The sequence below is a fragment of the Durio zibethinus genome, chromosome 26 (genome assembly GCF_047325235.1).
Source record: "Durio zibethinus cultivar Kanyao isolate XHJ-2024 chromosome 26, ASM4732523v1, whole genome shotgun sequence".
NCBI classification, from domain to species: Eukaryota; Viridiplantae; Streptophyta; class Magnoliopsida; order Malvales; family Malvaceae; genus Durio; species Durio zibethinus.
Window position 1 is genome coordinate 10769302 of NC_143187.1, and position 23912 is coordinate 10793213.

Sequence of the window (23912 nt, forward strand, 5' to 3'; positions counted from 1 at the left end):
CTGATTTGGTGGGAACAGCGTGATTTAACGTCCGTCACTTTGCAAGAATTGAGTTGCCAATATACATTTTGGTTTTAAGTGGGGATTTTTTTTCACTGTATTTTCCTCCAGATGATGTATGACCCAACATTTTTTTTTTTTATTTTCCCAAACCTGTCAACTACACTAATAATTTTAATATATGTATTACTCAATCCAACTATTCAACGTTCACGCGTTTTTATTCAGCAGGAAAGGGAAAAAGTCGACAATTATTAATTACTGCATAGTCCATAGCTTTTTATGCGACACTTTCATTGTGGAAGAAAATTAATCATAACTTCAACTATAATTAAAAAAATATTTGATTAAATAATAAATATATGTAAAAAAATTATTTGATATATTATAAAATTTTTAATTTTATAACTGAAATTAATATGATGATATATTATTTTAATTAACTTTTTATTTTTAAATAATATGTATCATTTTATTAATTTTATTTTGTGAAATTAAAAAAATACTAATTGTATATTTAATAATTTTTCATATTTATTTTGTGTTAAAGTAATTTTTTTAACTAAAACTATTTTTTAACTAGGATTAGTAATTAATTATGTGTCTTTGTAAGTTATCAAGGATGTGATAACGCAACTAATAATTAGTGGGAATAACGCGGAAATTCAATTTGACTTGTAGCGAGCACGCATGAATTAGTAACGGCCCAATTCGAGGCAGTTATTGATCTTTTTCAGGCCTCATTCAGATTTATTGGACCTCCAGTCTGATATCTTTGGGTTTTTTTGTCTAATCTGATAATGGATCAGTGTTTTGTTAACACACATCCAGTGCGATTGAGGTTAACTCAACCCACCCGAGGTCCAAATTATCCGATAGGGAAAGGGCTACACAAAAAATAGGGGTTAGGATTAAATTGGATCATTATATATAAATTTAAATTTAATGTTTTAATAATATTTTATCATTACAAACTTTTGTACTAAAATATATACATCATTATTAATTTTAATTTCATCCATTTAATAAAAAATCAATTTCATCTTATAATAACAAATTTCATTCTTATCATTATTTTTAATTTCATCAAAATTAATGTAGACGATAACTTAGTATATAGAGTATAGTAAATAAAAAAGAAAAGCAATTGACCCACACCCGTTCAGCCCAAAAAAAAAAAAATGCTTTATTACAAACTACCGGGTAAATTCTAAGAGATTAGAAACACTTGAAATGAAAATTGACCTCTAAAATTTCGTTATCCTAGACCAAAACTCAAACACAATCCTGATAGAGCTTGATACTAAAGGACAATTATGAAATAACTTTGTTGATTATTATCCAAGAGCAGGATCAGAACTTCCAGATTCTCCAACCCTCTTTTTTTGTAGGAAACAGAAGCTCAGATTGGGAATTCGGACTCATCCCATTGAAGGACAGCAGAATCTAAATTTTGTTCTCTTCTCAGTTTATCTTTCACAAACCAGTCACATAACCTTCCAGCATTCAGCTCCTCAATTGAACATCCTTCTTGCTCTGATATCACTCTTAGTAAATTTAAGGATGATATCTGCAAACAAATTACATATGGTTAAGTTCAGCCTTAAAAACATGTAGTTTGTTTCTTTACTCTAGACATTTGACAAAGTAATTAAGAAGAGATTTACGGTTAATCGACATAGGAACTTCTCATGAGTGCCTAATCCAGATATTTCAACCAAACCTGCTTCTTCTAGAGACAGGAAACTTTTCCTTTCTGCTTTCTTCTCTCCTTCACCTTGGCTACTACCACATCCTCTTATGACAAGCTTTCTTTTAATAAACAACTTGTTGCCTGGTGAAAAAGAGTTTTGTGTATCAGCTAGTTTTTGAAGCTTTCTAGGATTGGATAGCAGTGGGGTTTGATAAAGGGTTATAGAAGGTAAGTGTAAAATCATACTTTCTGTTTATATTTTAAAACAAAAGAAGATCACAAGAAGAATTGGAGCCTCAATATTACCGAAGCTGGAAGGACATTGAGAAGCAAAGAAGGTTTTCAATTATCACCTAGTTTGAAGCAAGCCTTGTACGTTTGAGTGGTGGAGATGGAGATGGAAATGGGAGCCTGGCGCTATCCGAGCAAATTAGCATGTTGTATAGATTTAGATACATGGGCTCCGGCCTTCTGGGTCAATGGGAAAATAAAAAAGGGCCAGAAAATGGGTTGGGTTAAAACCTTTGATCATATCTTGCTCGAATTTATTTAATGGATAAGCATGTATGCGGATGGTGTTTGTTTGTAGCATGCTTGTCAGGCATGAGGTGTAATTGTAATTGTAATTAATCTTTAAAAGAAAAATAAAAGGACAAGAAGCCCTAATACGATAGGGATAAGATAGGATAAATAAATATCGTCATTTATAAAGACCTTAATATTTGTTGTATTTTTAATTTTAATCATGTATTATAATTCTATGGATTACTATATAACAAAGCCCGACTAATCACTACACAGATATTTACATTCATTAATAAAACTATTTTCTTTTTTGTCATTAATAAAAGTATAGAAGCAATTTTTTTTATAAAAAAAAACCACGGATTACGAAAATAATTATTGAAATTTAAATTTAATTATTAAAATTAAATTAAAATTTATTAAATATTAATTATAAATAAAAAATTAAATTAATCTAATTAAATTTCAGATTCATTACCTATTTAAGTCAAATTTAAACTTTTCTTAACTCTCGCACGTCATTGAAGCTACTTCTTCCAATTACTAATTTAGTAAAATGAAGAAAATTTTCATTTTCTAGAGTTAGAAATAAACTTTGCAAACTTTAAACAAAGATAAAAGATCTTAAACGCTGAGGTATAGTTCTAATTTATCCACTAAAAATCGAAAGCAAAGAAAAGTAAGCAAAAGATCTAATCTGTTAACCAGAAGGAAACTAGATATAGAGACATGATTGATTACTTATCAGGGGAAAGATTAACAATCGAGCTTTAAAATCCTCAACTACTACATATTTGTATTCCTTATATCTAGTAGAAAGATATGTACATATAAGAGTTTTTACAAGTTCTTTTTAATTTTAGTTTGATCTTCTTTAAAAGCTCCCTGTAAACATGAGGAATTAATGTTTAGTTAGGACCCCAGCAACTCAAGTACATGACAGTCCTGAGAGACTCCTCAGCCTGCTTGAGCCTTTCGTTCTTGGCAGCTTTGAAAGCCCCCGAATCAACTGTGTTGGAGAAACCCCTTGTTAGCTTGGAGGAAGAAGAAGAAGAAGAAGAAGAAGAAGAAGCAGCAGAATCTTTGAGAGACCTTAGATTAGGTTCACACTTTGATGCTTGGTCTTTCATCCCCTGCAACACCCTCATCCCCGCCTGGTAAAATACCCTGCTAGCGTACCTCAAGCTCATAAATAACCAAAATTCTCAAACAACTTTTTGATGAAAATTACAAGGAAATTACAACAAGTTTGAAGTATATGGAGAAGGTGGTTAGGTGTATATATAGGGAGAGAAGGGATTTGATTCAAAGATTGTCTAGGAAAACAACCGGCTTTGGTAACTTCAGTGGACCTTTTTCGCAAGCGGAAAAAGCAGGGAAATTTTATTTTATCAGGGGAAAGTGGGGACCTGATTCTATTATATGGATGGATGACGCGTCTAAATTTTATTTACTTACAAGACATGAAGATTCCAGATAAGTAGATAAGGACAAGCCAATGCATACGTTAGATTTTTGAAGTTTCTCAGGCGGGTTTTATTCGCGATTCTGGCTAAAGATATTTTTTGCTGATAATGATGCTGACGACAAATCGTGATTTGTTTTAGTAACGGTTGACCAAAAAAATACATTATTTCTACTACCAGCTATAAACTTAAACAGCTAGGACTTTGATGTTAAATTTGATTATCAATTTATTAATAATAGTAATAATAATAATAGAGGCAAGCAAAAATTTACTATTAAAAACTTTAATTTAATGTAGATGTTCCTTTTATTTTGTGCTTGGCAGGAGTTACATGCAAGATGCATTTTCTTCATTAGATAGGTGCATAATGTATCACGCTTAAATCTCGATTAAATAGTGATATAAACAAAAAAGACATTCTATTTCTTCACTAATGGGGTTTAAATACATCAATAAAAGTGAAAAAAAATTTACTTTTCTAAAAAAAAATTCATGAAAGTGATATACAGTAAGTTAAAATTTAAATTATAACATTTAAAATTTTTTATACTATGATTTTATTTAAAAAACCTATTATTCAAAAAATATTTTTATTTTAATTAAAAAATAAAATATTTTTAACCGCATTATAAAAAAATATTTTTTTTTTTTAAGAAAAAAAAACTTGCCATGCTATTACATTACGCAAAGCCCAAACGAGAGAAAATCCTGTGGCCCAGTTTAATTTAATCAGGGCCATTTTAAGCCCAAATTTTATCTTATTATCCATTCTGCCCACCCACACAGCTCAGCCAATGGCAGCCGAAGGACCGTTGAATTGAATTCATTCCCATTTTCCTTCCACTCAATAGCCACCAACTAATCACATTTTCTCCGCCGTTGATTTCACTTCAACAACCACCATGATTCCCGCCATGGATCTTCGTCTCCTCCACTCTTCTCCCTGCTTCTCCACCGTTCGATTCCCTTCCCCTACACCTCTCTGCAGACGATTCTTCATTGTGAGGTCTCTTTTACCCTTTTCTAAAGTTTCAATTCAATTTGTTTTATTTACTACAAATATCTATTTTTCTCTATTTGGCAAAAAAATTCAGGTCGAGTCTTCCTTTTCCAAATGAGAAAGCCAAGTACCACAAAGAACTCGAAGCGGCGGCGGAGGTGGTCGTGAGAGCTTGTCGTCTTTGCGTTGACGTAAGCTAATTCGTTCAAAGATTTGAATCTCACCTCTTATTCTTTAGTCATTGCTTGATTCAATTGCTTGCATTAATTTCAAACGTATTTTTCTTAACTTTTACGATTTTTATTTTTTAAGACTTTTTATTTCCTCATTTTCAAATTACAGGTGCAAAGGTCTCTGTTCTCTGATGAAGGACGAATTGTCGAAAAGAATGACCAAACTCCGGTCACAGTGGCTGATTTTGGAGTCCAGGCTCTTGTTAGTTTAGGTACTTTCATTAATGCATAATATTTATAATAATTTTTGTTTGCTTTATTGCATATTACTAGGATTGGACAAAAAGTTTGAATTTTGAAGTAGATTTTGGTATATAGTTAATTTTGAGCTTTCTCAATTCTGAGTTGTGACTTTAAACTTCATTGTACATTCCCAATGAAAGATATATGATTTATTCTGTAGCAAGACATGTACTGACAAATGAAATGTTGCTTAAGCCTGGGGTGCTTAATTCTTGGTTAACAAGTAAGAAAGTTTAAACAGATGAGATAATGAAACTTCACTTGTGTTTCTTCTTTACTTTCGGTGATAGAGTTGAATAAATTGTTCCCTTCAATTCCATTGGTGGCGGAAGAGGACTCTGGTTTTTTATGTTCGAACAATCTGGTTGATCCTGTAGTAAATGCAATATCTGATAAAACGAACTTTGATGAGGAATCACTGTCACATGCTGATGTGCTGGAAGCGATTGACCGAGGGGGCAAGAATGATTTTGGTTTTGGAACAAAACCAGCCACTTATTGGGTATGCCTACAATCTAAATAAGCTTGTCCGTATCATGCTCGGATGCATACTTTATTGACATGGTTAAGTCAACAAACTTGATGCAGATACTGGATCCAATTGATGGCACACGAGGGTTTGTAAAAGGAAGTCAGGCCTTATATGTGGTATGGTTTGCGTCCTGCTTCACTACACTTAATCTTTTCATTTGAATTTTTGTCTTAGTGCCATGAAACATCTTGTATATTTAGTACATGTAGCACTTACAACAAACAAAGTGCCTTATTATTATTGCCTTATAGACCTGCATTTGTTTAACAAATCTTACTGATATGGGACAGGATTCAAGATAATAAATGATATTCTGTTGTACATGAATGATGCAGTTGTTTAACATTCAAATGAAAAGTATGGTAATATGCACGCTTAAAAATTCAAAAATATTTAGTTATATATATACGCACAATAGTTTCAATCATAAGTTGAACATTTGCTTTTCTGATTTAGTGTTGACATTTTTTTATGATTGCACTGGTTGGTGTGTGTGTATAAACCTTGTTATTGCTGATGTTAAATGAATGTGTATTTGTTTAGCTTTTAGTGGTGTCCCACTAAGATATAAGCACAACCTTTATTTGCAACCTTCTTGCCTGATGGCACATTCTGAACTTTCAGGTAGGTTTGTCTCTTGTAGTTGAAGGAGAGATCATGTTAGGTGTCATGGGCTGCCCTAACTGGGTTGTGGATACTTCTTACAAGTCTACCACTGATGTCCAAGGTTATAAAAACAGTTCACCTGGATTGGGGATCATTATGGTTGCTCATGTTGGCTGTGGAACTTGGACAAAGAGGTTAAAGGATATTCTTGATAGCTCAACTAAAATTTCATCTGACTGGACCAGATGCTTCGTTGATGGTTGTTGCTTGGTACCCAAAGCCCGCTTCTGTATTCCAGAGAGTCAAACATGGGAGTCATTGCCATTATCAATTTTGTATGAAGCAAGAACTGATGATGATGATATTGGGGATAAGGAAATTCGTCTTTTGCCCACATGTTGCGGAAGGTTTGATGTTTTTCTATGGCTATTGCAATGCTTTCCTACTTGTATGATTCTCCATTTAGCTATCACTTCCCTGGTATCTAAAGCACAATACTCTTTTTCTGTTATTTAGTTTTTTTCCCCTTGGTGATGAGAGTTTCTAGATTAAAAATTATTTATTGCATGTGCTTGATATACATCTCCTCTTTGTTCGCAGTTTATGCAAGTACTTAATGGTGGCTTCAGGTCGGGCATCTGTTTTCATTCTTCGAGCAAGGTCTCAAACAGTTATCAAGGTATAATCTTGGTTAACAGTTAATTAAACACACAAATTCATTAGCAACAGTTAACTTATCTTCTCCTTGATGATATAGGCTTGGGATCATGCTGTTGGTGTGATATGCGTTCATGAAGCTGGAGGAAAGGTAACTGCTACACTTCATCTGTGACTGAAAATTGTGGCAGAAAAGATTCCATCACAGATCTGACATTTTCTGGTAGTGATCATTGTGGGAGACATTTTCTAATAGCTTCCTTATTGCTTTTTCTGCATGGACTAATAACATGAAGAGGGAAGAACAAAAACACACATCCATATGACATAGTTAATCTTCTATGGGAAAAAAATATATCGTAAAATCTTAAGAATAAGAGGCATTCATTTTGATGTCCTCATTTTGTTAATTTGGGGCCCACTTCTCTCGTTTGTCCTATCCTACCTCCTTCTTGTTGAGTTCAGTTTATATCCAATTCCATGTTTCCAGCATCTTGTACTTCTAAATTCAAATGATTATAGCATCATTTGCTATTATAGAGCAATAAATTGACACCATTAATTCAGGTGACAGACTGGAAAGGAAGTGAACTTGATCTTGCTGCAGATCAAGCTGAACGGAGGATCATATATCCTGCAGGTGGGGTTCTTGTGACTAATGGCAACATCCATAATCAGATACTGGAGATGATATCTTCCATGTCAACAGTTGTTTGACACTGAACCATACGGTAATGTATTCCTATACTATTGTTCGATTCTTTGAATACCATTCAGGTTTCAATAGATCCTGCCTTTTGTAGATGAACACTTAGTCTCATTCACAGGAGTAAATTGAAAAATGAAATTATTCCGATATTACCATTAGATTGTCAAAAGAAGGAATTTCTTCTAGGCAAGTGTAATGTATAATCAGTGCTGATGCGCGTCTTCTTTTATTGTAATACTCGTAGTCTTTTAATTGAAGGGAATGTGAATTTTGTCAAATACACCTTTTGAGCAGCCTTTCGAAAAGTTTAGCTTGTGAAAATTTATGAAGAGGTGTTAATAGGAATGGTGTTTGCCCCATTCTTATATATTTGTACTAAACTGACTGAAGTTGCAAGAAATGATGGTGCTGCTCAATGTTTGCTTTCTGTGTTTTATTCATCCTGTAATTATGTCTTGTTTTGCATTGACAATTCGAGGTGTCTAATAACATTCTTGAATTAAAATTTCTATATGTTGGTGACTCTGTAATTAAGCTTCCCTTCCTATTAGCTGATGGTACCTAGGCTGTGGGTATTCATAAAATAAATGTAGGGCAGCCTATGAATTCATTCAAGAGCCTCAAATGTTCCCATTTGCCAACTACGAGAGCCGAAGTCGGTGTTGAGGGACCCATGTTGATCAGAAAACCATTGATGAACTAAAGTGATATAAGTTACAAGGAAGATATTTTTGTCCTCATTGTTAAACTATAACCTTGGCCAAATATCTTCTAAGTTAAAATTTTCACGAGTCGAACCTTATTTTACCTCACCAGGCAGCTAGTGGATTGTCAAGGTCAACGTATGCATATGCTCTAGAGACTTTAAGGCTTTGCTTAATCGGAAATATAAAATGAGATGAGAATGAAAAATTTATTAATAAATTATAAAATAAAATATTTATTATAAATTTTAATTATTAAATTAATAAAATTTCATTCTTACCCTTTTTTTCCCCTTATCAAGCAAAACGTAAGCGTACTAAAATAGGAGAAAAACAGCGGCTTATCTGTGACTTATTATATTTTGATCAGTCGTGGAAAGTGTAGATATCTAGCAACTAAATTAAACTTGGCTTCAAACGAATCCACCCTCACCACGTCTTCAGCTCGTGAATCTGTGCTGATGACATATAAATCACCATAATTACAAAAAAGACTACGTGTCCTCGTGTGCTTACATCGAAAGCTAATGATTTTTCTATTTTGACCAGCATTGTTTTTGAGAAAGTGCTTCCAAAGCCAAGTGTTTGTTCCTCTTTTCAAATGTTTTATACCCTAAAGCAATAATACTCTTAGCTGCTTTCCTCATCTAATTTTAAAAAATAAACCAAATATATGTAAAACTCTATTTAAAATAAAGTTCTTGCGTGGTTATAATGTTAATAGTAACAACTAAAACTGTATCGCACAAATGCATCAGATCTCGTATATATCTAAAAATATCATTAATTAAATATCGATGAAATGTTAGCTCAATAATATTTTAATCGATTCTAGAAAATTTTCAATTTCAAACCTTAATTATTACTGAAAAAATCAAACAAGGTTAATTTTCTCTCTAAGAAACGGCTTTGACCTTAGAATTTATTATTCAAATGTTTGTAAAGCAATCGAGTGGCTCACAACATATTAAAACTAATAACATTATTAATATCAGAGGAATTTTAGATAATCTACCGAAACGTCTTGTAAAATGAAACGAGGTCGATATGTGAACACGTATGCAACTTCTTTTGGAAAACCCATGCGCAAGCAAACCCTGGATTTTGGACAAGTAATTGCCCAATCGTTCAAGTATAATTTTTTTTAATTAAACTCCTAAATCTCCATTAGCAATATCATTTCGACTACAATAATAGTACTATATCTGATTTGTTATTTTGTCAATAGTGTCTCCATGACACCAAGAACAGAGAACCAAAGCTAAGACTATGCTTGTATTTTGACAATAGTGTCTCCATGACACCAAGCACAGAGACACAAAGCTAAGATTATGCTTGTATTTTATGTTAATCATTTTGAATTAGCCAAGGCTTAATTACTATTTCAGTTTTAAACAAGATATATAGAAACGAGTCTCTTTCTCTTGGTCCTATGGATTTATTTTATTTTAAATATGATAGCCGTAAGAAAGGCAAACAAGCAAGCAAGAAAGATATGACTTGTTCTTTGATGTTTTCAGAGCAGACATCAGAACGTCAGATGTTATTTTAAACATGCCTTGTTGGAAATCTAACGTCTCAGATTCTACCACGTATAAGCTTCAGTATTATTTGATTATACCTAAAGAATCGAGTTTCGTACGTGAGATATCGTCATGCATGCAAATATAGATTATATTTTCAATAATTTGGTGCAATTAGTCATAATCTTCTCAAAAACTTTGTTGAAAAGGAATAGTTTTCAGGCGTGGACCCATTTAAAAGATTCCATTATTAGTTTTTAGTTTAGACTTCAAAGTAGCTTTGAAAATTGCTCATTTAATCTTAATAAACACGTTTTCTCTACTTTTTTTTTTTTTTCTATTCCCTCTGATCTGTTATTACTACATTTCCTGTATTACTTTCTTGGTTCCCTTTTGACTCCAAGAAATTCAAGAAAAAAAAAGGGTTCTTTCCATAGCTTTACAACTGTGAATTGAACAAGAATTTATGGCCGGCTAAAAGGCTGTGGGGGAGAAATTTTCAAAAAGTTATCCATATTATATTTTGAATGTGTCTAAAAGCTAATTTTTAAACCAAAAAAAAAAAAAAAAAAACAATATATATAGTTTGAAAACTCTTCTTTTTCTTTTTGGATAATTGCTATAGGAGAATTGAATTTTGTTCCATCAATCACAAAAACAAGTCCAATGTCATCTACATTTTCCCTTAAATTTAAGCCAAAAATTAAGAATCATGGTAAGTTTTGTACAATATCAAGAGATCTTTGCTATGATTGGTTTACTTGTTGCCTTCAAGCTGATGCATTCGTTTTTGTTGTTACAAGAGCTTATGAAGTGTGATTCGTAATTCAATTGAAGACAATCTAGCTAGAAATATGCATGGCTGGTATGTGGACGGAGTGATTGTGATTGTATAGCCAAGTTTTGGATTTCTCTGTTAGCAAGGTGAAGGAGTGTGAACTGCTAGCTAGCTATAGGAAATAAGAACAAATTATACAATGCTGGTTTTTAGAGACGATATATCGATCGCTATCACAAAGCAACTCTTAGTCTATTTTGGAAGCAACCCTTTCAATAATAATTGCTCGGGCGTCGAATTGGCACAAGTCAATGAAGTGGAATTCTTGACGTTTTGCTGGACGGACAGCGAATCATCATATTTCAAATGTGGCTGAGAACAATGTTAGGAGACAAAGAATGACGACTTTTATCTTTCATTGCGGCAATGATAAAATTCAAATACACCACTATTTACTTTGGTTTGCATTATATTCCTTTGCCAATGATTAATTTATTTAAGTTTATAGGTTATTCCCAATCCATGATTTGATTTTCTCTTTGTAAAACTTTTTCGATCGACCATAAGATGAAGCTAACGTGTGCAAGAGTTTTATCCAATTTCTTATAAATTGACAATGGTACTCAATTTGCTCTCAAATGTAGATTCCAATCCGGCCTAGATAGTACCGATGAAGGGTCCCATTATCATTGCTGAAATACACAGATCATCATGAAGAAGCATTTTCTCAATTTGAGTTTGGGTGTTGACAAAGCTAGCTAGCCATCAAAGATAAAATGGTGAAAACATGCTCATTTGAAAAATCAAACATAGGATGGACTAAAACGAAACAGAGCTACGGGAAGTCGTCGTGATGTGAAGCTTTTGTCTTTCATATCCACACAAAAATCAAACTTTCTCCTTTTCCTTGTGCTAACTTCGTTTTTATTGATGTTGACTGAGGTCTAAATACAAAACCCCAAGAAGTTTAAGCTCTTGTGTTAATCTAATTAAACAAGTTTTACTAGGTGTGTTTATAAATCCAATCAATGGAAAAGGAAATCAATTGAATTATTATATAGATAACAATTTATGACATATATCTTAATGAAAAATTAATATTGTGGAAATTAAACCTTATCTTGAAATTGATTGGAGGAGAACCCTTTTTCTTTTTCTTTTTTTTTTTTTTGGTTTAAATTCTTTTTCAATCCTCTCTATGCATAATAAATATTTTTGTATTTCGGCAAACACCCACCTCTATTATTGCCATCCTCGAATTAAGTGATTCCCGAAAATGACCTTACAAAAAATTATTAAAAGGGAAAAATGATTGCATTACCCTCGTGTGGTGAGAATAGAACTGGTCCAGCAATGCTGCTTGCACGGGCAAAACAGTCTTTTGGTTCAAAGACTTCGAGTCACAACTCAAATTACCCAGCTTTAGCTTAATAACTCAAGTCAATCTTTGTAAAAATGTAGCCAAAGAAGAGAAGAAAACGAAGAAGAAATAAGGGGCACGTGGCTGTTTCATGTTGGTGACAGCTAATATGAATCCAGAAAGTAAGAAGTGACCTTGGAAAGGGATCGGCATAAATAATTACAATTAATTGGGATTTATTAAGCCCATCCAACCCAAAAAAAAGGGAGATTCGGGGGTTAGGCTTTCACACTTTTTTCTCTAAAGAAGGAGGACACGTCGCCATAGTGATAAACAGAGGACGGTACCGAATCCTTCTGACATCTCTTACCCTTCACTTGTGCCGCTATTTATACAAGTATGTCCCTATACAGACCTACATCTCTTTGCTGCATCATTTCTCTCTTTTCTCTTCAATTCTCTCAACCCCTCTCTTTCTCTCGAGAAGAGCCTTAACCAAAACCAAAAGCTAACATGGGAAGAGTACCTTGCTGTGATAAAAATGGCCTCAAAAAAGGGCCATGGACGCCGGAAGAGGACCAGAAATTGATCGATTATATTCAAAAACATGGTTATGGAAACTGGAGGACACTGCCAAAGAATGCTGGTAAACTTTTACCTAGAGTATATATTTGTTAGTTGGAAAAGTCTTCTTTCATTTTTATTTTTTAATGTGCCTACTTTCTGGTCTGCAGGGATGAATTATTGTAGTTTTTATGGACATTATGCTAATGAAATTTTGAATTTTTTATTGTTAATAACAATAGGGTTGGAAAGATGTGGAAAGAGTTGCCGTCTTCGATGGACCAATTACTTGAGGCCCGATATCAAGAGAGGAAGATTTTCTTTTGAAGAGGAAGAGACAATAATTCAGCTACATAGTATATTGGGGAACAAGTGAGTTGTTTTCCATCTTCCTTTCGCTCCTTTTAGTTCTATTTTTCTTTGTTTTACTATACTGTTTTTTCTAATGTTTTGAATGTTTATAGGTGGTCTGCCATTGCTGCTCGGTTGCCCGGAAGAACTGACAACGAAATAAAAAACTATTGGAACACTCACATTAGAAAGAGGCTTCTTCGAATGGGAATTGATCCTGTAACTCACAGTCCTCGACTGGATCTTCTTGACCTCTCCTCAATCCTAAGCTCATCTCTTTACAACCAATCTCAAATGAACATGTCAAGGGCCCTAGGAGTCCAATCCTTTGTTAACCCTGAGCTTCTAAGGCTGGCCACTTCTCTCATGTCATCTCAAACTAAAAACCAAAATCAAAACCCGAATTTCCTTCTTCAAAATGTTGAAGAAAACCAACTTTGCAACTCCCATGTCCAAAAGCAATATCAGCCGTTTATGCAATCTAACCATCTTCCAACGCAAGTACAAGAAATCCCAGCTTGTATCTCGTTGAATACTCCTTGTAGTATTCAATTTTCTGACGAAGCACAACTCATAAGCCCCAATGTGGACCACTTTCCATCAAATCTTACCGACTTAAGTGACTGGCAAGGCAATGCGATGCCTTCAAATTTGACTGAAGATTACGTGCCGCTACCGCCAAAGTATAACTGTTACGGCTCTGGTCATCAAACCGTCATGGACCCTTCTTCCGAAACCTCAAATTTCCCTTCCAACAACAGCAACCACAGCTTCAGCTTCGCGTCAGTTCTATCGAGGCCTTCATCAAGTCCAACTTCATTGAATTCAAATTCAACATACATCAACAGTAGCTGCATTGAAGACGAAAGAGAAAGCTATTGCAGCAACATTTTGAAGTTTGAAATCCCAGATATTTTGGATGTTAATGAATTCATGTAATTCCAAAATCAAAACTCACAAACAAGAGTTTTCCCTTTCTGTCCATTTTTCTGGGTTTTTTTCTTGGATTCAGTGTGGGATGTTGATACATGTAAAATTTTCGAATATTAATAATTAATTTGTTGTATTTTTCTTAAGCTTACTGTATTAGGAAGCAAAATCCTACTATTTTAAAATCTTTTTATTATAATGGGAAGTTTCCATTATTGATATGTCACTACAATTATTTCTTTTGCTTTCCTTACTTTCTATATCTTCTCATATCTTATTTAGATTAGTCATCTTATCGTATATTTATTCAATTCTTGTCATATGGACTGACAAGTGACTGTTTCCCAAATATATATAAACCCAAAAAAAAAAAAAAAAACCAATAATGAATCAAATCATACATAACAAGGATGCTGCAGTTGGCTCTGTTCAAAAGAGTTATGACACTCTTAATAAATAAAGCTACATCCTTTTTGCCGTTCCCTAATATGGAAAATCTTTGCCTATAACAGGAAAGCTTTTAAAGTTAAAAAAAAAAAGAAAAGAAAAATACTAATTAAAACACTAACCCAAAGTGTTAGTACTTTATTATTATATATGATCATAAAAAAATCATGAGAGAAAGATCTTGGCTTCAAAGATCCCGACAGAAAGTCAAGTTCTGGCCGGCTTTCCGGCAATGACAACGTCGGAGATCGTGAATCCGTCACGTGTATATGCTACCTATAAGTAATTTTGCATGGGGGATTATGGTTTGACCTAAAAAATATAAAAAAGAAGGGGACTTGTCGATCTATTAGCGGCGACCAAATCCGTGGGGGTGGGGACTACCTTTAAAAGGTATTTGTTGCTTTTATTGAAAAACATGGCGAGGCTCTTGTGCTGTGTTCTGTCCCACAACCATTAATAAGCTTCAGTGTCAAACCAAGAACCTAATGTTTAACACGTCATCGTTTTGTTGGACACGTTGGCTCAATCATGCAGGGGTGGGTCCCAAGTAAAGGGGTTTGAGCCTTTGAGGCTTACCGTTTGACCGGGTAACCACAAAACCAGGCTTCTTATCCAGTTTCAGACAGCTACCATGGCTTTGACTGTTCTCCCTCGCCGATTATTTCTTGTCAAATCAATATAATTAGGCTTCATGCAATAATCTTCTTAATCAAATAATATTTCAGGTTAATCATGATTACGTTAATCTTTGGAAGAAAACGAATTTAACTGTTTAGTTTGCAAAAGAATTATGTAGTGCACTGTTTCTTGAGAAGATGACGTGCATACATTTTTTAAATAGAAAAAGTAAATATACCATTAAACTATATACTAAAAGTTCAAGTTTAATTTTCATTTTTGTTTTATCCAATTGTTGTTAATTTTCTCTGGTTTCGGGTCAAAAATTGTTACAAGTTTGTAGTAGAAGAACGTATTTGTTAGTATATGTAGTGAAAAAAAAAAAAGTGTGTGAAATGTGTCTCCATATAATTATATACGTCTCTTGGCTAAGAGAGAAAGCTCTTGAATATGAACTTTTTTTTTTCTTTTTTGGTTAGCCAGATAAAACTGGTGCATGCTACTTTAATTTGGTCATATATATATTTGCATGACCTTTCATGTTTCAACCTGATGATCATGAGCTTTTCTTTTTCGACTTCTAATTCGTGATTATCAAAGATGACTGTCGAAACAAGAAAACAAAAAACATGAAACCTATTGCAACTTTTTTTTTAATGTTTTTTGAAATATTGATGCAAAAATCTTTCACTTTCCTTCTCTGGTCTCATACCCTCAGAAATGGACCAAGTTGTGGCTAGACAACGAATATATATATATATATATATATATATATGTATGTATAAATATATAGACGTTCGACATGCTGTGTTTCTTAACATTTCAAGAATAATGTACCCATGCACTTACCAACTTGTAAAAAGGTTGCCATTTACTACTTACACTTAACAGGTAGCTGAGTTTTGACTTTTGTTATATATATATATAAAAGAAAACAGATACACGAGTAAAGGGTGAACAATGTCAACCGTGCACGTAAAAATTAAAGGGTGAACCAAACGAAATTCACTCACCCCATCAAACCAAACACAGCAGAAATGTCAATAAATATAAAATCGCCACTTATAAGCACACCAACTTCCCTATCTTCTTCTTCTACTCGTGCGATCCGAAGCTCCTTTCCCTTTTTACCCAATCCTCTGGGTCAAACCCCCCAAATCCCATGTAAGCTTTACGTTATTTATACGTCAAAAACAGGTCTTGTTTTTATGGGTCAAAGACCAAACAGTTAGGCACCTCACTTTTCTGTATGTCTTTCTCACGTTCCATATATATAAATATAAATATAAATAAATATATATGTAAAATCCATTGTACAAAAATCAGATTAAAGGCTCGACGTGTCAATTAGCGTAAATATTTTTGTGGTGTAAAGGTACGGTTCTTCTTTGACTATGAGCCGACCAAAGTATCCATTCCTCAACCGCCCAAAGAAATTTTGTTCTTTCAAACATTTTGAATGAGTACTCCCTTCCTTAACGTAGGTTTCTGTCTTAATTTGTCTTTGGGTTTTACTTGCTTTTCATGTTTTTTTTTTTTTTTTTTTTTGTTCTTTTAAATGGCAGTCATTGCGGCGTGCACTTCGTGTAAGGAAAATGTGCACAATTGGGGTTAGAAAAATAGGGCCCGGTGACAATTATTTTTCTATTGTGGACATTTTAAAAGATGGGATTATTTGACTAAGAATTCATCTTTTTTTTTTTTTTTTGGATTTTTCTTCATTAGAATATTGTGAAAGTAATAATTTTAAAAAGAAAGCCTTTTTTGTCTGCTTCAATTACAGAAACAAACATGTGTTTGTGTTAGAATGTTGGTTTCCACACTCTGGGGGGTAAAAGGTAGGCAATTGGCTTTGCTGTAACCTTAACCTATGATTGCTTCAACCTTTTGTTTAATTATTGACGTTATTAATTAAAGCTTAATTCAGATTCCATGCCTTTTCTCTCTTTCTTCTCCCTTTTTAAGGATCAAGTAAAAAAATTAGTTCTTTTACGTATAAAAATAAATAAATAAGTTATTAATTGTGCCTGTGCAGTATTATCTATGTGTGAACGGTCTTTGGCTCTTTGATGTAATTATCAGTTGAAAACTATGGATATATTGTTGAATTATTATTTGTGAATTAATAAACTCAATTAATATTATAAAGTGTTCTTTATATATATTATGATAATTCAAATTAATTATATATTTTTTAAAGAAAAACAAAATATGAGAATAAGAAAAATAATAGCAGTTGTTGAAATTGAATTCTAGTATTATTGATGTCTTTTTTTTTAATATAATCGTATAAATTAATGGAATTATATATATAGTTGATATACACCAATAAAAAAGTATGGGGTTAAAATTTTCAAATAAAAATTATCCGCCTTTATTTTTTTCGAATTCGGTAAAATGGAAATCAAGTTTCATAAATTTTGATGTACATATATATATATATATGTATATATATTCCTACTCCATTATAAATTACCCTAACATTCAATGATTTAGTACAAGGCTCCTGTAATTAGCTAAGCTGAAACATGCATCAAAATATTTTTTCCCTGGTTTCATTATCTTTTTCTTTTATGACGGAAAGGAACCTTTGGGAGTATCCAAGAGTACAATAATGAAATTAAACTGTCGGTGGGATGGTGAAAATCAACACTCATGATAAAAAAAAAAGAAAAAAAAAGTCACATTATTGGGTCAGTCAAAGAAAAACGAGGGATATTTCTTATTTGTGACGATAAGAAGACGTTTTGAATGGCTTATATTGTCAGCAAAAGGTACACTTGTCTATTATATCTCCTTTGATATATATAATAATGCTATAATAATACTCATTGTTTACATAGAGTGTAGCTGGAATTATATGACTCGAAATGATTAATTATGGTCGGTCTAAATCAGCTAATTGATGCCAAAATTAGCATTGGAAGGATATATCAATTTCACCGGCCTATATGGTTTTTTTGCCAATTGGTGCCTGCCAGATAATTGCCATTAGACTATTAATTAATTCCTCCTATAAAATGGGAGCAGCACCATCCTTCATACGTGTTAGATTGCTGTTGAATTCCCTAATAATCCAAAGCTCAAAGTAGACCTCAGTAATAACAATGGTAAAAATAAGAAATAAAGCCTCCCTTAGTTATTAACAATATGCCAGATGCTTTAAGCTTTTGTTTCTTTGCTTCTTTTCTAAATTCAATTGGTTTGTAAGCTTAATGGGCACTGAGCAACAACAGGTTTTATCTGCTTCTTTTGGGTAAATAATAAGCTTTGCTTAAAAAAACAAATTCCCCATAGAGTACTTAACAGCAATATGATGTATTGCTATCATCACTAGGCCATTTGATCTCTGGATTTTTCTAGTCATACGATTAATCCGATAAAATCATGAAGGGTTTGTTCTGCTATCAATTCTGACCAACACTCCACCGAATTGCAGACTATTGAACAAATCAAAATGAGATATTGAACTAGAAAAAGAAAATTTTGATTCTGAATAAAGGCCTGTCTCCGGTCAAAATTTACGGGCGCCTCAAGAAATCTACGGTTAAGGCTTCTGCTGTTGGGCATTTAAATCTAGCCCATTTTAATTAAACGTATTTTATCTTTTCAGTGCAAATGACATTTGGTCCAAGAATGAACTGTTAGCCCAAAACCCCAAATGTTTTCTGAGAGGGAACCGCTTTTTGTTTTCATTTTCTTAAAAAATAAAAAATATGAAAAAAATATTTAATAATTAAAAATAGAAATAAGTTTTTAGAATATAAAAATACAAATGAATTGAAATATAAAAATAAAAAAATATTTTTAATTATGAAAATAAGGGATGCATATTACTTTTTTTTTTTTTTTTGTGTTTTGCAAGTTATTGTATTTGAATATTTTTTAATGTATTCTAAAATTTATTCAATAATATTTTATACATTAATTACAATACATTAACAAGTGTTCAAATATGGTAACTTACAAAACACATAAAAAAAAAGTAATATATTTCTCCTATTTTTACAATTAAAAATATTTTTTTTGTTTTCATATTTCAATCCATTTTTATTTTTGTTTTTTAAAAATTATTTTCATTTTCAATTATTAAACATTTTTTTCACGTTTTTCATTTTTCAAAAAAATAAAATAAAAAATAACTCTATTTTTTGAAACCAAATGCAACAAAATTTAAAAATTTTGAGAACCTAACACTTGCTTTTTTTTTTTAGTAGATAAACTCTTTCATAAATTGAACCAAACGTACGTTTAGTAAAATGTGAAAAGTTTATTAAGCTTAAGTTTGTCATATATATATATAAAGAAAATCAACTTATATTGTAAACTTAAAAAATGTTACACATGTTTTTAATAATCGATTAAAATAAATTGAGAGACAAATAAAAAAAAGAAAACTTATTTATTTTTATTGGTTAAATTTATTAAAATAAATAATTAAAGAAAAATTTAAAATTAATCTCTTGCTCATATTTATATAAAAAATAAATGATAAACCAACTATTGGATTGAGTCCAGCAGGCCTAGAAAAAATGGACCCAACCGTATACGCATGAAATCCACTTGCAAAACCCCCTTTCCAAGTAATACATAAGAATATATATTATAAAATCTTAAACCCTTTTTGTTATAAGCCTCCAATCTCTGTTTTTCCTTCCTCCCTTCTCTCGGCTGTTTAGGTATTTGAATCTGCACTTTTTATTTGCTTAAAAATTATGGGCTGAGAGGTAGAAATCAGCCTTTTCATGCTATATTAAGATTCCCATTTTTTGTGTTTCTTTTCTATCAACCCAGTCAGTGACATATTATACCTGAGGGTTTTTTTTTTTTTTTTTTTTTTTTTTTTTCAATTTTAGTTTTGCGGTTTAATTTGACATGAAAATGACTATGGTTGTGTTGGATTTTTTATTTTTATTTTTAGTTTTGCGATTTAATTTGACATTAAAATAACTATAATTGTGTTGGATTTTGCTATGTTGTATGTCAATGAATTGTATTTTGATGATAAGGAAATGTTTTGTTTTCTTACTGTTCTTTCTGAACTATGTGGCTATTAAAGATTAATCCTCATCTGCGGTAGACAGACAGGGTGTTAGCTATAGCTTTATTTTGGATTACCTGTGTGTAAATATTTTTGCCTTTGCGGCTAGCTTTTTCTAATTTAGAGATAAACTGTTTATCTTACAACTCACATATAGGCTAATGTTGACCATTAGTTATAAGCATGCACACTTTGTTTATCATGTAGATTATTGTTTCTTATCAGTATCTTATCAGTAGTTAATCGGTTGCTCTTTTATGACTTCTTGTCAGTCCCCGCTTACCTTCTGTATATGAACCTACTGTTCCATATTTATTTGATGCTTGGTTTTTGCTCACCTCTTAGTTCTTCTGCAATATGACATCAAAATTTTATTTTTTTCAGCATCGACTAAAATGAATCTCAACAACATGAAAGTTCCTAAGATGCCTGGAGGTGGAGCTCTTCCTGCTCTGCTTAAGATTGGAATTATTGGTGGTCTTGGCGTCTATGGAGTTGCGAACAGTCTCTACAATGTTGAGGGAGGGCATCGAGCTATTGTTTTCAATCGTATATCAGGCATCAAAGATAAGGTCATCATTTTTATGTAATGTTCTACCAGTTTACATGTTTATTAGAAAGTCTCTCCTTCCCCATTGTCTGTTGTTTGTGGATTTTATAGTACTTCGCAAAACTTGCATATCTTGTCAACTTCTATAAAAGAATGGCTAAGGCTATGACTATGGCTTCTCTATGAAATTGACTAGCATGTAGCCTTGTGCTATCCTTTCTTGAATGACTAGATTTTCTGTTTTTTCCTCTTGCTATTGACATTCTTGTTTACTATATTTGTTCTTTTGGTTTAACTTCTGCTTAGCATTATGTCTTGCAGTTTAATGATTGTTTTTTGCAGGTTTATGCTGAGGGGACACACCTTATGGTTCCATGGTTTGAGAGGCCTATCATCTATGATGTTCGAGCAAGACCCCATCTAGTTGAGAGCACTTCTGGTAGTGGTGATCTCCAGATGGTAAATGCTAATTTTCAATTTTTGCATAGATTTTCTTTTGCATGCAAGATATTTTTTCTGTCATTACCTTGTTGCTTTTTTGTTTTCTAAAATGATATTAACTGGACTTAAATAGTTATCATCTTGGCCTATTTTTATTTTTTTTGTTCTATAAAAAACTCATGCTCTAATGACAGTTAGATGGGAGTAGTTTTCGGTAAAAGTTCTGTAGGCGTGATTGACAGGGGTGAAAGCTAGGGGGCTGGCAGGGACCTTCCCTTCCCTGGCTTTTGAATTCTTTGATAATACAGAAAAGTTTATCAATTAAACAATAATAAATTTGAATTTAATCCCCCAAAGCATTTATTGTATGGCCCCCCTTACCAATATTTTGTACAATTAGTATTGTAAACTCTATAATTTTCAAATTTTTAGTTCTAAACATCACTAATTAGTTTTTCTTTTATTATTTTTTACCTAAGCATAATGTTTAAATCCATAAAATTTGAGTTTACCTTCTCAATCAATCTGATAAATATGTTAATATTAATTATTACATCTAGAGTTACATAATAAACAACATTAGTTTAAAAACTTTTTAGTTGCTGTATTTTGCATACAAAATTAATTGTAAATGCAACTTTCTTCTTCCAAGCTTTTAATTGTTTAAAGGTTTTGTAATGGCTATTCTCTCTTTTAAGAAGTAATTATTTGCTTGATGTTATTTTTCTATTCAATCTTTTTTATTGTCATATGGATAATATAAGTTACAGTTATATAAAATTTACATATATTGTTTCATACTTATGAAAAGAAATGTAATTTTTATGCACAATTATCTCTTTTGTTAAAATAGGTTTTTTCCTATTTTTTTACTTGTATGTTTTTTCTTATCTTGGGGCCCCCTAAAGTGAGAATCCTGGCTTCACCCCCGGTGATTGAGCCTTGAGAGCTCTAGAATGGAGTATGCACGAGGCATTTTTCTTTTGTTTCCCTTTCTTGTTGATGCTTTAAGATATATATATGCTTTTCCATATTTATATTAGGTGGAAACTTAAAATAGAAAAATGTTGCAGAAAGTAATGCCATCATTATAAATTAAACCCGCTTCTGAACTATGCTCTGCAGGTGAAGATTGGGCTTCGAGTTCTCACTCGCCCTAAGGCAAATCAGTTAACTGAAGTTTATAGAACCCTTGGTGAGAACTATAATGAGAGGGTCCTGCCTTCAATCATTCATGAAACTTTAAAAGCTGTGGTTGCTCGGTACAATGCTAGCCAACTCATTACTCAGAGAGAGGTAGGTATCCTGCATATTCGTACTTACAGTTTTATAGATGTCCTAATAATAGCATAAATGGTTTGGATTTGTTATGTGATGAACTGTTGTCTTTTAGAATGTTAGTAAGGAAATTCGGAATATATTGACTGAAAGGGCAGCTTACTTCAATATTGAACTGGATGATGTGTCCATTACAAGCCTGACTTTCGGGAAGGAATTCACCGCTGCAATTGAGGCCAAACAGGTGGCTGCACAAGAAGCTGAGAGAGCTAAATTTATTGTGGAAAAAGCTGAACAGGATAAGAAAAGTGCTGTTATCCGAGCACAGGTAAAAAGGATTGATCCTTTCGTATAAAACATAGTAGATGACAAATGATCTGAAACGGATTTGGATTTCAGCTTCTGCTTTGCTTATAAGATTGTGAAATTTCATTTCGCCTTGTATAGGTTGATCATTTTACCCATCTAAAGTGTTTTTCTTCACTGGTTTCCAGGGTGAAGCAAAGAGTGCCCAACTCATTGGTCAAGCTATTGCAAACAATCCAGCATTCATCACATTGAGGAAAATTGAAGCTTCTAGAGAAATTGCACAGACCATTTCAAATTCAGCCAACAAAGTCTTCTTGAATTCAAAGGATCTATTGCTGAACCTTCAGGAGATGAATCTGGAAACCCATCAAAAGTAATTGCCATGTTAAGTTGAAAACTTAGTTACTGCCCCTCGTCGGTTTGTTCCGTCGTGACAACTTTTAATAACATGAGTTTATTTTGTCCAAGGATTAGCGTTCAAACATCACATATGTTCGATTTAGGACTGTTCAGTTGAGGTACAAAAGGACTGTTGGATGTATGTTTTCCTAATTTCCTCCATTATGGATCATCTATATTATCTTCCTTAGTAGATATATTTTCTTTGTCATGATTCACTGAAGTGGTAGGAACAAACTAGGCAATTTTTTTTTGTTCAAACTAAAAGCCTTTTTTTATTCTCTAGAGAATTATGTATATCTTGATTTAAGTAGACCTGATAATTTCTGTCATGGAACTTTTGGCATTGAAAGTTCATTTGCTATTAGTTTCTGCCATCAATTTTGCTTGCTTATCTAGTCGGTGGTCAGATCTGGTAATTGCCAACAACCAGTGATGGTTATATCTATCCCTTAAAAAGAGTTCAAAAATTCTTCGGGGACCAAGAATAGTTATCTATATTTTATTTATTTTAGTTATATCTTATTTATTGTTATTTATTTAAAATTACGTTTATAGATATAAGTATTTAAGATTAACAGTTAGAATTATTTAAGTTTATTATTATTTAGGTTATCATTTATAAATAATAGATATTTACTCTAATTAAAAAACTAGGTAAAATTAATTTATAAATTGATTTTAGAATTGCGTTTGCAAATGCGAAGAAGTTTTAATAATAATAGAAAAAAAAAAAAAAAACAGAGTTTGAGATCATAATAAAGATATAATCCTCTCAAATAATTGTTTTGAAATAATGATAATACTATGGGTTTAGAGAGTCAATAATGAACAGGGGAATATTTATCAACAATAAAATTTGAAAATATTACATTATTTTATAAATTTTAATATATGCAGATATCAAAATAATTATATTTAATTGAGATTGAATAATGAAATAAACTCAA

The 23912-nt window shown here is 32.3% G+C and overlaps 4 protein-coding genes across 9 annotated transcripts; 3 read left to right on the plus strand and 1 right to left on the minus strand.

Moving 5' to 3' along the window:
• Positions 1-1131: 1131 nt before the first annotated feature.
• On the minus strand, positions 1132-3639 carry LOC111275114 (receptor-interacting protein). Of its 4 annotated transcripts, none has more exons than XM_089754961.1 (3): positions 3311-3639; positions 1668-3227; positions 1132-1570 (listed from the first exon to the last, which is right to left on the minus strand). In XM_089754961.1, the coding sequence occupies exons 2-3, from the start codon at positions 1935-1937 to the stop codon at positions 1403-1405; spliced, it is 438 nt and encodes a 145-aa protein (XP_089611087.1). In that variant the 5' UTR covers positions 1938-3227; positions 3311-3639; the 3' UTR covers positions 1132-1402. The 4 variants fall into 4 exon arrangements, 2 of the variants coding, with proteins under 2 accessions (XP_089611087.1, XP_022715999.2); XR_016333935.1 differs by having other exon boundaries at positions 1440-1570; positions 1724-1834; positions 2047-3623; XR_016333934.1 differs by having other exon boundaries at positions 1440-1570; positions 1687-1834; positions 2047-3623.
• Positions 3640-4458: 819 nt separating this feature from the next.
• LOC111275115 (Inositol monophosphatase family protein) lies at positions 4459-8102 on the plus strand. Of its 2 annotated transcripts, none has more exons than XM_022860266.2 (9): positions 4459-4692; positions 4781-4877; positions 5029-5131; positions 5453-5664; positions 5751-5810; positions 6319-6707; positions 6901-6979; positions 7058-7108; positions 7525-8102. In XM_022860266.2, the coding sequence occupies exons 1-9, from the start codon at positions 4589-4591 to the stop codon at positions 7672-7674; spliced, it is 1245 nt and encodes a 414-aa protein (XP_022716001.2). In that variant the 5' UTR covers positions 4459-4588; the 3' UTR covers positions 7675-8102. The 2 variants fall into 2 exon arrangements, with proteins under 2 accessions (XP_022716001.2, XP_022716002.2); XM_022860267.2 differs by having other exon boundaries at positions 4472-4692; positions 7058-7180; positions 7525-7661.
• Positions 8103-12306: 4204 nt separating this feature from the next.
• LOC111318769 (transcription factor MYB102-like) lies at positions 12307-14022 on the plus strand. Its single transcript, XM_022921640.2, has 3 exons — positions 12307-12677; positions 12838-12967; positions 13060-14022. Exons 1-3 carry the CDS (start codon positions 12545-12547, stop codon positions 13883-13885), a joined length of 1089 nt encoding a protein of 362 aa, XP_022777375.1. The 5' UTR covers positions 12307-12544; the 3' UTR covers positions 13886-14022.
• A 5461-nt stretch (positions 14023-19483) lies between these two features.
• On the plus strand, positions 19484-23159 carry LOC111275116 (prohibitin-1, mitochondrial-like). 2 transcript variants are annotated; one of them, XM_022860268.2, is made up of 6 exons: positions 19484-19623; positions 20370-20557; positions 20878-20994; positions 22102-22272; positions 22370-22582; positions 22749-23159. In XM_022860268.2, the coding sequence occupies exons 2-6, from the start codon at positions 20381-20383 to the stop codon at positions 22938-22940; spliced, it is 870 nt and encodes a 289-aa protein (XP_022716003.1). In that variant the 5' UTR covers positions 19484-19623; positions 20370-20380; the 3' UTR covers positions 22941-23159. The 2 variants fall into 2 exon arrangements, with proteins under 2 accessions (XP_022716003.1, XP_089612108.1); XM_089755982.1 differs by having other exon boundaries at positions 19610-19671.
• Positions 23160-23912: the final 753 nt, after the last annotated feature.